This window comes from Musca domestica, unplaced genomic scaffold (assembly GCF_030504385.1).
Source record: "Musca domestica strain aabys unplaced genomic scaffold, Musca_domestica.polishedcontigs.V.1.1 1, whole genome shotgun sequence".
NCBI classification, from domain to species: Eukaryota; Metazoa; Arthropoda; class Insecta; order Diptera; family Muscidae; genus Musca; species Musca domestica.
Window position 1 is genome coordinate 32,254,052 of NW_026712114.1, and position 16,853 is coordinate 32,270,904.

The window sequence follows — 16,853 nt, forward strand, 5'->3', positions numbered from 1 at the left end:
AGAATATACCAATCACCGCTTCAGATTCTGCCCAACCCATCTGATGTTCAGATAGCACATAGGTGTTTCCGGGACATCCTATGCCGTATACGATCTCTTTCAGCCGAGGAGATACCACTACATTTTACGTTGGAAGATGTTGCATATGTCATCAGAAGCGCAAAGTCATCCAAAGCGCTTGGTCCTGATGGAATCTCTATGGTGATGTTGAAGCAACTGGAAAATCTAGGAGTTGAGTATCTTACCAAGCTCCTCAATCTGTCGTTAGCCACCCTTATAGTTACCAATGCTTGGAAAATAGGCAGGGTGGCCCCGCTACTGAACCAGGCAAGGATGTCAGCAAAAGTGATTCATACAGGCAAATATCACTTTTGTCAGCAGTAGCAAAGACGCTTGAGGCTTTACTCCTCCCCAGCATAGGAGAGTGTCCCAGTAACTGATCATCAACACGGATTCCGGAAATTGCATACCACAACAATAGTTTTACACGTCATTTCCACACATGTCAGCAGAGGACTCAATCAGAACAGGCCGTGTGATAGACTTGATTTATCAAAAGCTTTTAATACAGTCAATCATGCCACACTGTTCGAGGACGTTGCACGCACCGCTCTCCGGCCAAGTTAGAAACGTTTGATTGTAAACTACATGTGGGGACGCCAGTCGTACGTGGAATTCAGAAACAAAAAGTCGAGCATCCGTAGAGTGAAACAGGGAGTTCCCCAAGGTGGGTAATATCTGTGGAACTTTATATACTTCACCTTTCTGACATCCCACATCCAGAAACAATAAAACAGTTCCCTCGTCCTTGTGGAACTCTGAACCTTATTGACATTTAAATTCTTTCTGATTTTATCATAATCTGTTTTACGTTATTTTCCCTCATATTTTAATTTACAGTCATGCTTTTTCTTGACAGAAAGCCGTATTCTGCCTCCCAAAACTATTCACCATCGAATCTGCTAGTGTAAATAACCTTTAAGAACAATTAACATAAATGCTCTGGTAAACACAGCTGACTTTCATATGAAAATCAGCCGGTATACGAAATTAATTGAAAGAGGACTTCTCGTGCAAAGCCATTTGCATATTGTTTTAATCATATTATTTTATTAATTGATTCTATAAGAATATTATTTCTAAATGTACTATTAACCATATCTACATTACAAAAGAGCCAGTAGTTACATTTTGGCATTTTGTCAGTAGCAACAAAATTACTGTGGCATCCAGAGACCACTTTCAGCAACTGGTCTTCGTAACTTATGTTACGTTATTAGTTAGTTGTTTGTAAATAAAATGTGTATTTTCTGAACAAATAAATCGAAAACGCTAAAAATGTTTTGCCTAAAACGTGTCAGTATTCCGTTAAGATTACTGCCCAACTACATCGGCGACAAGTCGCTAGTGATTCCAAATACAACAGCTGCCTTTTTACATACCTCGCCAGTATGTCACACATTTTGGGAACGTGAGAAAAAATCGGGATATAAAACTGCCTTGCCGGAACCATCGAAGAAGCAAATGATCATGGATGGCCTCAAAGAGCTGAAAAGTGAAATTAATTTGTGGAAGGAAGAAATGAAGGAGAAGTTTGAATCCGATCCACTGTTGGTTTTTCGTCCAGGTGAGACGGATATTGTTTTTAATTTCAAAGATAAATCCTCGCTAGATAAATGGGTGGTTACCACCGATATGGATCACAACGAGGGTAAGAGTACAGCTAAATTGGAATTGAGTAATTCCGGTGCGGGTCTATTTCATGGTGTTGTCAATTCCGAACACATTAAGGATGGTGTGATCAAAAGAACCGGCTATGCCAATATAAGGACGAAAAGAGTTAGGGTAAGTAGCATGTATGATTTTTGTTTATGTGAGAAACTAATAACAAAAATTGCTTATAGAAATCTTTCAAACGCGAAGCTACCTACGATTGGAGTCAATACAATATGTTGGTCCTAAAAGTGCGTGGAGACGGTCGTAGTTATTTAATTAATCTCCATTGTGAAGGTTATTTCGATTTGATGTGGAATGATGTATACCACTACGCTTTATACACCCGAGGTGGACCACATTGGCAAATTGCGAAGGTAAACCATTTTTATTCTAAAATTTATAACTTTTATTTTAAGTCTAAATTTTTTTTCAGATACCATTTTCGAAATTTTTCTACTCATCAAAAGGCCGTGTACAAGATCGACAACAGGCAATACAACTAAACCGTGTAACACATTTTGGCTTCTCCGTAACGGCTAAAAACGGCATGGATGGTCCCTTTAATTTAGAAATCGACTATGTTGGTCTAGAATTTGATCCCAGCCATCATGAAGAATTTGCCTATGAAATGTATACAACTCCGAAATACATTGTTGGTACATAATTTTTTAAACCCAAAGGTAAAATGTTTGTAAATTTTTAGGAAAAAGTCGTGTCGAAGTTGAGATAAAATAAATTTAATAAAAAATTGTTTTTGTTTAAAAGCATAGTTATGTCTTAACTATTTTATTGGAGAAGTCTTTTTGATTTTGATGAAGTTTAGCCCATTTTGTCGTTATTTACTTTTAAAACTGTATGGAATAATCTGTTATTTAGAAATAGTCGAATAATTTACTTAAAAAGTATGTTATAGATTACCAAAATTATAAAAGTTTATCCAAAAAGTTTTAATGGATTATATGACCCACAATTGCCGATTTTTTTAAATATTTTATCTGTACGCTATTTACAAAAAATCTGAACAGATTAATATAAAATAAGTGGATGCTTTCTTAATTATAATGGGCTGTGTGTTGGTTTGAACCTAGTCATAAATGATTAACAAACAAATATCTAACCTTATCAATGGGGAGGTCACAGCTTTGCATGCAAAAAAATTGCTAAGGCGGTATGACATTCTTCAGCTCATTGTGGGAACGAAATACTATCTGACAATCATGTTTGTTTAAAAGAACGTATTTTCTTCGTTTTGCCTTCTAGCTTTACTAGTTTCCCAGGCATGGAAACGGTGTTAAAGTAAACAATTGCAAATAGTACAGTGTATAGGGTGAGATAAAAAACTACAACAAAGTCCAACGGCATAATTTTTATTTGTTCTTAAATTTATTAAATGAAAGCAAAAAATGACGAAAATAGCATCAAATTTTAGAATAAGTATAGATTTGTTCGAATTGGTCATCTTTGGCACGAATTATGGCCTTCAAAAGACCAATGAAACCGTCACACGCTGCCCGAATGTTGCTCTGAGGTATTTTGTCCCATTCCCGGCGAAGCGCTCGCACCATGACCGGCGCTTGAGTTCTGGTGGTAAACCGAAGGTTCACATTTTCAGCTGACCTCTTTGACAAGTAAACACGATAATTTGTTTGTTTACAAACTGCTGGACAACGAATGTTTTCTCATCGGAGAAAATCAGAAATCAACCACTTTCGGGCAAACGTAGCAATTCTTTAGCTCTTTCGAGTCTATTTTCTTTCAGTTGCGGTGTAAGTTCTTGCACTTTTTGGAATTTCAATGGCTTTACCCCGAGCTCATTTTTCAATATTTGCCGAATAGAATATTGCGATATGTTTAGCTCACGAGCGCGTGTTTCGATCAAGTCCCTTCTTTCGAACCATTTCTGCTGATGTTGCTGGTTTCTTCCGTCCACTTCCTTGACGTCGAGCTATGCTACCAGTATCACGGCAACGAGCGATGGTACAATATACAAAAGATTTATTCATATTTGAATGCTGGAGTGCTCTAAGGATAGCCATTTGTGGTTTTCCAGCCAAAAATAAGGAAATCCCACTATCACGCTTAAATTCCACCACAAATAACTTTTTTTCTTAAAAATTCTCACAAAAATGCTTTTTTACGCTTGTAAACAATATAATGGAATAATTTTAATTTAATTTTATAATTGTTGTCATTGGAAGAAGTTTAATAGCTGTCGGACGAGTGGCTTAGAAATGACAGCAGCCTGAGGTTGGTTGCAGTTTTTCAATCTCTCCCTGTATATAATTTATATATAAATGGCCTACTCGCACGGAGATTCTCCCATTGGCAACCCTGTCTAACAGCTGTCTCCTACAAAAATAACAAAAACCGTGTTTGTTTTTAATTTTTTGTTGTTGTTCTTATAGAAACATGCCTTCATAACATACAAAAGTTATAAACTTTTCTTTTTTTGCTAATTAATCAATTGCTCAGACAAACAAGAAACAGCAACACTACCACTGGGGGTGCAGCGAAGCAAAAAGTTATTTTACACATTCTCTTGTACAACCACAAAATATAGTTGTATTTTGAAAGCGCTGGTGGAAAGGTAAAGCAAGCAACGGTGCTGCGGTAGTTACTTATTCGTCCACCGGAAAAAGTAAACATTTCGGAATAGAAAAAGACGATAAAAATCCACATATCTGCAACGTGGAACAGTTTTTATCTTTATTCGTTTCTCTAGGAGGGTGTGCTGCTACATGGCGGAAATGGTAAGTGTTGTTATCATTAAAATGCTAACAAATTGATACCATTTTTTTCTTATTTTTAGTATAAGTAATATTTTACTTCACGTTTCAATTTAGATAATGTGTTATGGCAAATATAAATAATAATAAAAAAAACAATTTGTGTAATGAGCATTTTTCAAATTGCAAAATCTTTTTGAAGATTAGCTTAAAATGTTGTTTTCGACGATGGATGCGATCATGAAAACTAGTTCTAATTCTTAGGACTTATTTACGTACTAAAACGTCTTAACCGTGTTTAAACTTTAATCTTTAATGAATTGTTTCTATGGACTATCAGAACTATATATATATATGTAATATTTTTAAAGGCATTTAATGGATATAATGGTGTAATTTATGAGGAGATTTTTATAGACTAAAAGGGTTATATTTGATTCTTTTTTAATGAATCAGACATCTAAACTTATACATTTAGCAATTTTTTTTATGAACATTAACAACAATAGTAGATGACGAAACTTTTTTTATACTAAAGGGAGGTAAGGAGTATTTTCCACTTTTTTATTTACCATCTCAGACGCATGAAATAATATTAGAAATGCTTTTCTAGACTAATCCTATTCAATTCCAATTCATTTACATTTAATAACATTATTCAATACAATGAAAACAACTTTCTAGGAAACATTTTTGTGTTTAGAGCCTATATACAGGGTGAGATAAAAAAACTGCAACAAAGTCAAATGCCATAATTTTAACTTTTATAGCATGTTTCCATTGTAAACCGAACAACGTTGTTCGCTCTCAGAATTAAGTACACGAATTAACCCGTTCATACGGCACGATTCGTAATTCATAGTAAAATAATTCCTTTTTTCAAAAATTTTGTTTGTTGATTTTAATGGGAATTTATACGAAAATTCATGAAATTCTCACTAATATGAATATAAGAAATTATTGTTTTCCTCCCAAAGATTTATTATATCATTAATTTTACAATTTTCATTCACGATTTCAACTTTTTGTGTAAATGTTGACATTTTGAACACATTTTTGTGTTTTTCCATTTTTAAATTCTGCTGGAGAGACACTTGTCAAACATTTTTTCTGCCGATAGAAACATTTTGAAAATGTTGCCCCCTTTGTTTGCGTTTTCTGTGGAAATTTTAACCCGTGGACAAAATGCGTACCTCGAATGAGAGAGAAAACAAAATTTACTTTCGTTTGAATGTACATACACCATTCAACATTGTAGTTTTCATTCATAATTTTCAGTCTTCCCAAAAATTTTTAAAATTTCATCAAATTTTTCTATTTTTAATTTTTAAATGTCATAATTTATTTGTTCGATAAATGCTCTCATTTGTTAGGGATGGGACATATTTTTTCGTTGTTCTGAGAGTGATTTGATTTGAACAACGTACAAATATGAGTGTTCGCTCAGGAAATTTTGTGTGAAGAATTAGGTAGTTTTTTCATAGTTAAGGGTCAAATAACGAATAGAGAGCGAATCAAGTGCAGTGGAAACGCCACATTATTTTAAATTTTATTGAATGAAAGCAAAACATGTCGGAAATAGCATCAAATATAAGAATAAGTTTATATTTATTCGAATTGGTCATCTTTGGCACAATTATGGCCCTCAAACGGCCAATGAAACCGTCAATGTTGCTCTGCGGTATTTTGTCCCATTCTCGGCGAAGCGCTTGCTAAAGGTGATTGACATTTTTAGTGCCAACCTTGCTTTCCAAAATTTTCCAGACAATAGTCCAATGGATTGGTATCCGGAAATTTTGTTGTCCATTGAGCGCTGGAACCTCATTTTTTTTTGGGTAGCGCGTGCTGAGTGCGATGGTGCTGAGTCCTGTTGGAATGTCTAAGTTCTGCGGCCAAAATGTTTGCGTGTCCAAGGCTTTAATACACCCTCCAGAATATTTTCGCGATAACATTCGGCATTTATTCTGACGCCACGGTCGATTAATACGATTAATTCGATGGCGCCATCGGCTGTCATGGCGGCCCACACCATCACCCTGACCGGCGCTTGAGTTCTGGTGGCTAACCGAAGGTGCACATTCTCAGCTGACCTCTTTGGCAAGTAATCACGATAATTTTGTTTCTTTACAAACTGCTGGACAACGAATGTTTTCTCATCGGAGAAAACCAAAGTCGGCAGTTCACCACTTTCGGCCAAGCGAAGCAACTCTTTAGCTCTTTTGAGTCTATTTCCTTTCTGTTGCGGTGTAAGTTCTTGCACTTTTTGGTATTTCAGTGGCCAAAATGCTTTTGTACGCTTTTAAACAATATAACAATAAGCTGTCACTGGAATAATTTTAACAGCTGTCGGAAGATTGACTTAGAATTAACAGCAGTCTGAAGTTGGTTGCAGTATTTTCATCTCATACTGTAAGTGGACTTTTAGGGAGTACGAAAAAATTATTTCCTTTGTCTTTCAAAGTATTTTCAAGTCGGACTCGATAAGTTTTCCCACAAATTTTGTCTCAGTATGTATTGAAGTTTTACTAGTAACAGATTCTCTCTATGATTACGATTAAGTCTTGTAATCTCAACCAGTGACAAAAGAAAAATGTTCGCCAATGTCGGGACTTGATTTTGCTATGTCTTTTCTATTTGACCACAACTTTTAGCAAAATAACGTATAGAAGTTTATATCACATCCAACTAACTATTCGTTATAAATAAATACATAGCTTTAATTTCCTATATAAACATTATGATGCAGGTTCGTTAAACCTTTTACGTATGTCAACCTGTTTTAAAATAAATTTACATTCTATGTACAACAATGTATTGATTAAAATCAAAACTAGAATTGAAAATTGAACAAAAAAAAAAAACTATGTTTACTATGGTACCACCTTGCTTTATTGTCTTGAGTATGTTATTCATGTTTTTGTTGTATTAATTTTTCTAGTTCACATTTACCGGCTAGTACTCGTGCTGCATTTAACGGAGGAAAAACATACATATAGTTCTGCTGTCAGTTTTTTGGGACAGGTTTTGCTCTCAATTTAGCCTTCACTTTTCATTTAAGATTATTATTCTGTGCTGTGTTTCTTTCCTTTGCTTCTTTCTCTGTTTCCATTATTTACCTGAAGACCGAAAGAAACCAGTCAGTCACACTAGCGTTTACACATTTTTGACATTTTGGTATGGGTGGTAGAGAGTGCAAGTGGTGTAAGAAACCTGACTTTAATAATGATAAAGAAAGAATTGCTGTTGTTGTTCTTCATTATGTAGTTGTTGCCCTGCTATGCCATTCAGATTGACTGGTAAATTGTATACACCCTAAGGTATTTTGATTTTCATATTGAAAAGAGAAGGAATTTAAAATCTAAACCGGTATGCGGTTATGTTTCTGGTGTTGCGCCCATAGTTGGTAAAGAAGAGGTTTGTTGATATCAGCTTGTTTTTAGGTAGAAGTAGACGAGTTTCGTTTGTGGCTACGTTGACATCTTTTTTCGGTTTGTAGAGTGCAATATTAAATTTAAATATACTGAAATTTGTTTTGAAAATGGTTGGAGTTTTGCAGGTAATTTAGTAATACATTTGATATTGTTATCTTTCAAGTGGCCTTTACAAAAAAAAATGGATTTTTATCTGCGAGATTGTGCAAAAATGCTTTACTTTTTGTGTGTGTGTGTTTTTTGTCTTTTAGACGGAGACATATCTCTATGATCCGGATTTGTTACTAAAGTTGGATTTCCACCAAAGCCCAGCCAAGTTCAATCCATTTATTTCGGCAGCATGTCCTGGTGAGACTTGGTTGAAGGTCAGGCCCTTGAAAGATGGTGATTATGATCGCGGCTTCCTGCAATTGTTGTCGCAATTAACACATGTTGGACCAGTTTCAAGGACACTGTTTTTGAGTAAGTATGCGGGTTTGTGTGCCATTTACTATTGTTTTAAAAAGAAACAAATACGCAAAAAGTATAAATGAAAGCAATAGGAAACCTGTTGTCTAATTAGTAGATTGTAGTGACGTTGAGATTTTTTTAAACACATTTTTGTTATTGTTAACTCAATGAATAAAATATGAAAGTTAAAGCATATGACGGGTTGTGAAATGGTAAATAATGCCCTGTTTTGAAAATTGATTCGAAAGTGAAATCGAAAGAAAATCGCACATCTCTAGTACTTTTTTCAAGTTTTTTATTTTAGTTCATTTTAAAAATACTTATAGAGTTGATATATATATATATTTATTTTTTTTTTTTGAGTTCACTTTTGTATAGTCATTTTGTATAAGTCTCTAATTTAGATTCGAATAAATAGAAAATCTAGAATGTTTTATTTTGTACAACTTTCCGAGTTAATCCCAAATTATCGATTATGTTATTTTTTTATTTCAGCCCGCTTTTCCCAAATGAAAGCCAGTGGCGATTACTTTGTTACTGTAATTGAGGATACGCGCAAAAATGAGATTATTGGTGCCGCTTCATTAGTTATTGAACGTAAATTCATTCACAATTGTGCTATTGTAAGTAATATTTCAAACTCATAGAATGAATATTTATACCAATTAAAATTATTTGTTAAACAGCGTGGGCGTTTGGAAGATGTGGTTGTTAATGACACCTATCGCGGCAAACAATTGGGAAAACTGTATGTATATTTAAGATTTAATCTACTGTCATATTCAAGATTCTATAATTCTAATTTTTTTTTACAGAATTGTTGTAACCGTTTCACTGTTGGCCCAATATTTGGGTTGCTACAAAATGTCGTTGGATTGCAAGGATAAACTGATTAAATTTTACGAGTCATTGGGTTATGTTCTTATACCAGGCAATTCCAATTCGATGACAATACGTTATGATGAATCTCCAGCTGTTAAAAATAATTTGACAGCATTCAAGCGGCCAACTCCCTTAGCTAATACACCAACAGCTGTCAATGTTGCCGCTGGTGTTACGGCCGATGCTGGAGATAATTGCCAAACAGTGAGCCTTGAATTTAACTCTTGACAATTAGCCGCCAGTACTGCCACTAAATCGAAACTATAAATTTTTGTTTTCTTTAGCAAACCAAGCAAACAATTTAAAAGGGACATGGCTTAAAGATATTGCTTTATTGCCAAACAACCTAGTCCTTTTTTTCCTGTAATAATTAAAGAAAACAAAAATTTATGTTTAGATTTCTCAAAGTCTTGTTAGAGAAGATATATTTTCCAATATATTTTCGGCTTTGAGGGCAGTTCTGGCACCCAGTAGTAGGTTGCTTGGCTTGTAGTTGAAGACAACGTCCAAGCATTTCTATTCCCAAGTGCTCATGTACTTACATTAAATCGCTATCACATTCTTCCAAATCTCTACATTTGTTACATGTTTTAATCTGTTGTTTTTATTTGTGTATCTTTTTTCTTCTTTTGATGCCTTCCGAAGGTAGTATGTATATTGCCGTTTAAAAGTACATTTATCAATTAAAAATTATATACAAAAATATCTATCTTTTAATTTGCAAAAATCTTTTGGATTTGTCTTAATAAATGTTTACTGAAAATATATATAAAAAATAAGTTAAGAAGTGAAAATGTGTTATATTACCAAACATACCCTAATTTGCTTGTATTTGGGTTTAGTTATATTCACATAGATGACCACATTTGGGACAATTTGAATTGTTTGCAAAATATGCCATTAAATGTTGCAAATGTCCACCGTGTGAACAGCCCTGACACCATGCATAAAGGCCCCTCACAATCAGTCCACAAATAGAACATTTGGCCAAACGCATTGATTTGCACTTTTGACAGTACCAGCCCACACTTCCACCCAATGGTCTTCCGCAATCACCGCAATTCGTATGCACTGTGGTTGATTTTTGATTAAGTTCACGAACAGATCTTAGCCACGAAAGATTTATCACTCGGCAAGCTTCATTCCACATTTGATAACGATGTAACTGATCGATGTAGGTTTGGAACCAGTGTTCCTGTAGACAGAAAAGAATTGTTAAATAATTATTTTTCATTTAAATCGAAACAGAAAAACTGTGGATGCTCCAAAAAATAATTCCGCGGCAAGTCATATTTTTTAAAAGGGGCTGGTTAAAATTCAGTTTATTTCGAAATACACAGGGTGAGATGAAAAAAAAATTAAAAAAATGTATAAATTATGGCGTTTGACTTTGTTGCAGTTTTTTTTTCTCACCCTGTATTTCCGGTAAAAATACATTCTTTTTTTAAAACGTTCTTACAAGAAATAAACTAAAAACTAATTTTAAATGTAAACCTATTTTTACTTACAATTAGGGCTTCATTAATGGGAAGATATTTACGATTTTCACCCATGGCAATCAAAACAGACAATGCAGTCTGAACATCACCAACATCGTTTTGCAGCAATAAAGCATCAGTTATAAATTGGTGAGGCTCCCACAAAGGTACCGGCGGTATTGATGTGACTTTGAGCTCAACTGGCATATTGGGGGGCTAGAATTTAAGTATTTTAGAAACCAATTTAAACAATAATAGCTAATAAGAAATCATGTCTTACATACCGGCGATTTGTCACGATCATCAGCGTTAATATCCAGCTGTGGTCGTGCCGCCTGGACATCACAGTGTAAAGTTGTTTCAGGCAGTGCTAAAGCTTTAGAAATATCCGGTGGTCCAACATAAGTAAACCCGTTACGTAAATTATCAAAATTGTCAAATGTTATTTCAGTCAAAATTTGTGATTCGGATAGAATCACTGAACCATAGGGAGGATAGAATTGTTTGCCACCTGGTCCATTATGATCCATAAGATCGTCGTCTTGAGACTTGAGTTCCGTGTCATTATCGGAGCCATTTACATTGTTATTTTCATTGTGATCCCATTTTAGAACGTCCGTATTGACAACCTGTGTTGGTCGCCGTGATGCTTGTGAATTTTTCTGTGTCGAGAATGAGTTGCGATGTTCGTATTTTAACTTATTCAACTCATTTGATCCGTATGCAATTTCAACAAAATTCCACAAAGTTGTCGCATTGTGTTTACCATATTTGCGACAAACACTGGCGTTGTGTTTACAAATATCCGCTAACTTCTTACCCGATAATATTAGTTCCTTGGCACAGCCAATAAAGCATTCGTGCTCTTTTAGTTCTACTGAAATTTCAGGATCCACATAGCCCGTATACTATTCAAAAATTAATATAAAATTGTTTTTGGAATTCTAATATGCAATAATTTCAACTTACCGAAGGATTGAGGAGGAATCTACACATATCGGATTTTCCGATATGAAATTGTTCTGTCCCTGTCATTGATCTTTGGCGTGTGCTAGAAAAAACAATTAAGGAAAATTGAGTTTGATATTTTAGATGCATAAAATAAATGTAGAATATATTCGCCTGTACAAAAAAAAACTTACAAAATCAGAACGAATTGAATCCAATCTCATAATATAACTCAACATTTCATAGGCCTTATAGTATAACTCAACAATTTAATAAAACATAACTAAGAATTTAACAAACTTACATCATATTGTTGTTGTAATTGCTATTCGATTTAACAACTTGTGCAGCAGTTACTGGCAAAAAGTATTTCAATTTATTGGCAAATGAAATATCACCCTTTCTTCCCAAACTGGCTCCTTGTGCATTGGCTTTTAATGCTGGCCGCGAAGCATCCTTGAATGCATGTTTATAGATTGTTGAATCCTTACTTGTAGAAATTAGGCAGTTTGTATCCGTTCCCTTCCAAACAATGCCAGTAGTAACATTTGTGTGATCATTAAACGAGGCAAATGGTATGAACGGGCGACGTATGTCCCAAATGTGAATACTATAATCAACCACCAATGCACAACTTGCAATGTGATAACTAAAAAATGAATAAAACATCTTTAAAATGTAATTCACTTCCTATAAATGATACATTTACGTTTTTTCGGGTCTCCATTTGACACGTCCCACAACAGCTATTGTGTGTATTGTATGGTCCAAAGACGCTTTTCCATCCATATTCCAAATCTTGATCTGTTTATCTCTACTACCAGTGGCCAGCCAATTATTTGTGGGATGCCAGTCGCAAGTGTATATTGGATCACTATGAGCCGTAAACTGTAATATACACTTGTCGGCTCTGGAAAATTAGTGTTAAATATTGAAAATCTTTCCGATGTCTATTTTGAACAGTAGTTTACCTTCGTAAATCCCATAATTGCACCGTACCATTTTCAGATACTGCCGAAAAGGTATGGGGACTGTGCGGACTAAATTTCACATCGCGTACTGACTCCGAATTACTGTAGAACGTATTAACGGCCTTGTCACATCTTGTATCAAAACATTTAATGGTTCCATCCTGTGACCCAGATATCAAAAGATTCATTTCACTGCTGTGAAAGGTTACGGTGTGTGCTGTACGCTGATGATCATTGTAGACCAGAAGTTGTTTTTGTCTTCCGAACTTTGAAAGATCCCATACAGATACTACACCATTAGTAGCCGCAGTGGCTAATATATTATTATCCAATGAGCTCCAGGCAACATCGTTAGAAGAGTAGCTTAAATTTTGATTTTTACCGCTGCGCATATTACAAACTTCAGTGAAGCCGCCATCGTCACTGTCTATGGCAAATAGTTTAAGCACTGCAATGAAGAAAAAGGCGCACTAATTGAAAACTCCGGATTATTGTGAAAATAACAAGTATATGCTATGTATCAGATTAAAACCTGAAGGATGTGCCTTATAAGGCAGATTAAAGGACTTGGTAGCAGATTAAATTACGTTTTTATGTTCCTATCACTCGAAAACCAAATTTGCCGTCTCCGGCTAAGAGTTTGTTGTGTTGTTCCATATGGTAAAGAAGGAAATCTAAAATCGGTAGAGTAGAGCACACACTTACAACTCCTTCCAGCTACAGCAATTTGGTTGCAATCCCTATTCAAGGCCAATGCATTGGCATGACCATCCTGGCAAATTCGCAAGGATACGGTTTCGTCCAACATTCTCTGTGCGCTGCTCCGAACTTCCTTGTTTTCACGTATGTTCGTCCTAAACTTCCTCTTGTACTCTCTTCCACTAAATGGTTTGTTTGTTTACAAAAACATTCGTCGATAATTCGATTTTTTATAAGTTTCGATTGTACTAAAATATGTCATGTTCATACGAATATCTTAACATTTTTTTTTAATGAAAAAAAAAAAAAAACAAATTGTCCATAGCGATTTCTATTGCTCTGATCCAGAACCACGATAATGTAAAAATTTTACTACGATAACGGATAAAAGATAAGGCAGGTTCTATATTACAAGCAATAATATTACAAGCTATCAGCAAAACACAGCTGATATGATTCAACAGCAATACTACTAACAAATCCATAAGAAATAATTCCTTTTCGTAGACATGTACGATTTTTTCTGCATTTTGAACTTATAATCCACAATCCAATTTTTATTTTCATTTATTGACAATTTTTGAATTACATAATTTTTTTGTTATTAAAAAATGTAGTGTTTTGTTTCATAAAACAAAAGTCATGATACTAAACGTTTTTAGATAAAGTTTAGATTCATCAACATCGAGTTTGAACGGAGATTTTATTTCATGAAATATCTCGTGTGGAGACACAGCAAATAAAATAAAATAGGGTGACCTAGTTCACATTATGTTATTTTTCAGCCGGCTCGGCTGTCATGCATATCAGCTGTGGCCTGTTCAATTTTGTTTATTTTACACTTAAGCAAGAACTTCAAGAGCTCTCAAACAAGGCAGCGTTTTCCACAAAATAAGAATATATTCCGTATATGTGTGGCGTTTTCCATTGTGAAATATGCCCGATATTAAAGTAACTCCCCTGGGAGCTGGTCAGGATGTTGGCCGTAGCTGTTTGCTGTTGTCGATGGGCGGCAAAAACATCATGTTGGACTGTGGCATGCATATGGGCTATAACGATGAAAGACGGTTTCCAGATTTCTCATACATTGTACCCGATGGACCGATAACCAGTCACATTGATTGCGTTATAATATCACATTTTCATTTGGGTAAGTTGTCTTGGAAGAATTTTGAGTATTTTTTCTCCTTATCAAAACTGGCGGGATTAGTACGTATGATGGGTGTTTTTATGGTTTTATACACAAGGCAAGCAAATATATTAGATATTTTCTTTATGGGATTGGCCTGCTCCTTAAATAAACAGTACATTATCAAAGATACCACAATGAAAAACTAATGTAAATGAAATTTGTCCTCAAGATGTTATTAAAGGTCATAAAATAAGCTTTGGAGAAAATTAAAATAAGTGGGGGCATATCCTTTTAGATTATCTTCACCCACCAGGCATTAATTGAATTACAATGCTTTCAAAGAAGGTATTTCTATCTTAAGGGTAATCTTAGATTACCTACAACAGATCTTTGCAAAATTGTTTCTAAATTCCTTAATTAGATTTGAAGACGCTGAATTCGTAGCCAATCAGTATTGTGCAGATCAAAGAGACTTTCTGCGTATCTTCCACGAATTATTATATTATATAGCAACTTATCACGACGAGGTTTGAGTGAAAAAGTTTTAAAGGCCGATTCCGATGTATTACCTCGGCTAATTGATGAATTAAATTAAAATCAATTTTATAAAAATATTGGCAATGCTTCTTTTGCATTTTTATCAACTATAATAATTTTATGACTCTGTCTTGTAGATCACTGTGGGGCCTTACCGTATATGTCGGAAATGGTGGGCTATTCGGGACCGATTTATATGACCCACCCAACAAAGGCCATCGCTCCAATTCTGCTAGAGGATATGCGAAAAGTAGCGGTTGAACGTAAGGGCGAATCCAATTTCTTTACCACTCAAATGATAAAAGATTGCATGAAAAAGGTAACTGCTGTAACATTACATCAAAGTGTAATGGTGGATAGTGAGCTGGAAATAAAAGCCTATTATGCTGGACATGTATTGGGAGCAGCAATGTTTTGGATTCGTGTTGGTTCACAATCCGTTGTCTATACAGGTGATTATAATATGACTCCCGATCGTCATTTGGGTGCTGCTTGGATTGATAAATGTCGTCCTGATCTGCTGATATCTGAAAGTACCTACGCCACCACAATACGAGATTCTAAACGTTGCCGTGAAAGAGATTTCCTAAAGAAAGTACATGAATGTGTATCGAAGGGAGGAAAAGTTTTGATACCCGTGTTTGCATTGGGCCGAGCACAGGAACTATGTATTTTGCTGGAAACCTATTGGGAGCGTATGAATCTTAAGTATCCCATATATTTTGCATTGGGTCTAACCGAAAAAGCAAATACCTATTATAAAATGTTTATTACCTGGACTAATCAGAAGATAAGAAAAACTTTTGTGCATCGCAATATGTTTGATTTTAAACACATTAAACCCTTTGATAAGACGTATATTGACAATCCTGGTGCAATGGTGGTGTTCGCCACACCTGGTATGTTACATGCTGGTTTGTCACTGCAAATCTTCAAGAAATGGGCACCCAATGAAAACAATATGGTCATTATGCCGGGTTACTGTGTGCAGGGTACCGTGGGTAACAAGATTTTAAGTGGTGCCAAAAAGGTTGAATTTGAAAATCGTCAGGTGGTGGATGTTAAAATGTCTGTGGAATATATGAGCTTTTCGGCACATGCTGACGCAAAAGGTACGTGAAATTAATCTAAATGAACTGTAAATATAATTTAAAATCCTTCTATCTTAGGTATAATGCAGCTCATACAAAATTGTGAACCGAAAAATGTAATGCTGGTTCATGGGGAAGCTGAAAAAATGGCATTTTTGCGTAATAAGATACGCGAAGAATTTAACATTGAAACGTATATGCCAGCTAATGGTGAAACATCTGTCATATCAACCCCCGTCAAAATACCCGTCGATGCTTCTGTTTCGTTGCTTAAAGCTGAAACTCGCATTTATAATGCTCAACCACCCGATCCCAAGCGTAGACGTCTGATACATGGCGTTCTTGTAATGAAGGACAATCGTATTATGTTACAAAACCTCACAGAAGCTTTAAAGGAGATCGGCATAAATAGACATGTTATGCGTTTTACTTCCAAAGTAAAAATGGACGACCCAGGACCAAAAATACGCACAGGCGAAAAACTGTTAGCCTTGCTACAGGAAAAACTAACCGGTTGGACTGTGACAATGCAAGAGAATTGTACAATTGTTGTCGAAACCGTTGAGATAAAAATTGAGGAAGATGAAAAAGATCCGAAACATAAGACATTGTTAATCACATGGACCAATCAAGATGAAGATATTGGTGCATATATATTGAATTTGTTGCAAAATATGTGTTAGAGGCCAAAGGGGCCGCTTATTATAATTTTTTTAACTAAAAGCATTCCAAAATTTGAATGCTAGCTTTAATTTTTAAGTGAAAAGGTAATATTGTATATTTTCCAAATTG

General features: G+C 35.1%; 4 protein-coding genes across 4 annotated transcripts; 3 read left to right on the plus strand and 1 right to left on the minus strand.

The window, feature by feature from the left end:
- The first annotated feature begins 1,038 nt into the window (after positions 1-1,038).
- LOC101899167 (complex I intermediate-associated protein 30, mitochondrial) lies at positions 1,039-2,485 on the plus strand. The gene is made up of 3 exons (XM_005179882.4): positions 1,039-1,845; positions 1,905-2,090; positions 2,150-2,485. The coding sequence occupies exons 1-3, from the start codon at positions 1,339-1,341 to the stop codon at positions 2,378-2,380; spliced, it is 924 nt and encodes a 307-aa protein (XP_005179939.2). The 5' UTR covers positions 1,039-1,338; the 3' UTR covers positions 2,381-2,485.
- Positions 2,486-7,856: 5,371 nt separating this feature from the next.
- LOC101898598 (probable glucosamine 6-phosphate N-acetyltransferase) lies at positions 7,857-9,984 on the plus strand. Its single transcript, XM_011292728.3, has 5 exons — positions 7,857-7,998; positions 8,125-8,335; positions 8,819-8,946; positions 9,010-9,071; positions 9,139-9,984. Exons 1-5 carry the CDS (start codon positions 7,981-7,983, stop codon positions 9,431-9,433), a joined length of 714 nt encoding a protein of 237 aa, XP_011291030.2. The 5' UTR covers positions 7,857-7,980; the 3' UTR covers positions 9,434-9,984.
- On the minus strand, positions 9,783-13,501 carry LOC101898774 (GATOR complex protein WDR24). Its single transcript, XM_005179880.4, has 9 exons — positions 13,308-13,501; positions 12,603-13,050; positions 12,341-12,541; positions 11,936-12,280; positions 11,653-11,734; positions 10,968-11,591; positions 10,714-10,899; positions 10,022-10,400; positions 9,783-9,961 (listed from the first exon to the last, which is right to left on the minus strand). The coding sequence occupies exons 1-8, from the start codon at positions 13,408-13,410 to the stop codon at positions 10,044-10,046; spliced, it is 2,346 nt and encodes a 781-aa protein (XP_005179937.2). The 5' UTR covers positions 13,411-13,501; the 3' UTR covers positions 9,783-9,961; positions 10,022-10,043.
- A 610-nt stretch (positions 13,502-14,111) lies between these two features.
- Positions 14,112-16,828, plus strand: LOC101898423 (integrator complex subunit 11). The gene is made up of 3 exons (XM_005179877.4): positions 14,112-14,451; positions 15,108-16,082; positions 16,140-16,828. The coding sequence occupies exons 1-3, from the start codon at positions 14,238-14,240 to the stop codon at positions 16,742-16,744; spliced, it is 1,794 nt and encodes a 597-aa protein (XP_005179934.1). The 5' UTR covers positions 14,112-14,237; the 3' UTR covers positions 16,745-16,828.
- Positions 16,829-16,853: the final 25 nt, after the last annotated feature.

Bases quoted from the DNA above. Each gene is read 5' to 3' on its own strand.
- LOC101898598 (XM_011292728.3), top strand. The intron at 8,947-9,009 runs GTAAGTAATATT...TTTGTTAAACAG, and splicing joins TCATTCACAATTGTGCTATT to CGTGGGCGTTTGGAAGATGT. The intron at 9,072-9,138 runs GTATGTATATTT...TTTTTTTTACAG, and splicing joins GGCAAACAATTGGGAAAACT to AATTGTTGTAACCGTTTCAC.
- LOC101898423 (XM_005179877.4), top strand. From the start codon at position 14,238: ATGCCCGATATTAAAGTAACTCCCCTGGGAGCTGGTCAGGATGTTGGC. The intron at 14,452-15,107 runs GTAAGTTGTCTT...TCTGTCTTGTAG, and splicing joins AATATCACATTTTCATTTGG to ATCACTGTGGGGCCTTACCG. The intron at 16,083-16,139 runs GTACGTGAAATT...CTTCTATCTTAG, and splicing joins GGCACATGCTGACGCAAAAG to GTATAATGCAGCTCATACAA.
- LOC101899167 (XM_005179882.4), top strand. From the start codon at position 1,339: ATGTTTTGCCTAAAACGTGTCAGTATTCCGTTAAGATTACTGCCCAAC. The intron at 1,846-1,904 runs GTAAGTAGCATG...AATTGCTTATAG, and splicing joins TAAGGACGAAAAGAGTTAGG to AAATCTTTCAAACGCGAAGC. The intron at 2,091-2,149 runs GTAAACCATTTT...ATTTTTTTTCAG, and splicing joins CACATTGGCAAATTGCGAAG to ATACCATTTTCGAAATTTTT.
- LOC101898774 (XM_005179880.4), bottom strand. From the start codon at position 13,410: ATGTTGGACGAAACCGTATCCTTGCGAATTTGCCAGGATGGTCATGCC. The intron at 12,542-12,602 runs GTAAACTACTGT...CTAATTTTCCAG, and splicing joins CAATTATGGGATTTACGAAG to AGCCGACAAGTGTATATTAC. The intron at 10,900-10,967 runs GTATGTAAGACA...CTTAAATTCTAG, and splicing joins ATGATCGTGACAAATCGCCG to CCCCCCAATATGCCAGTTGA.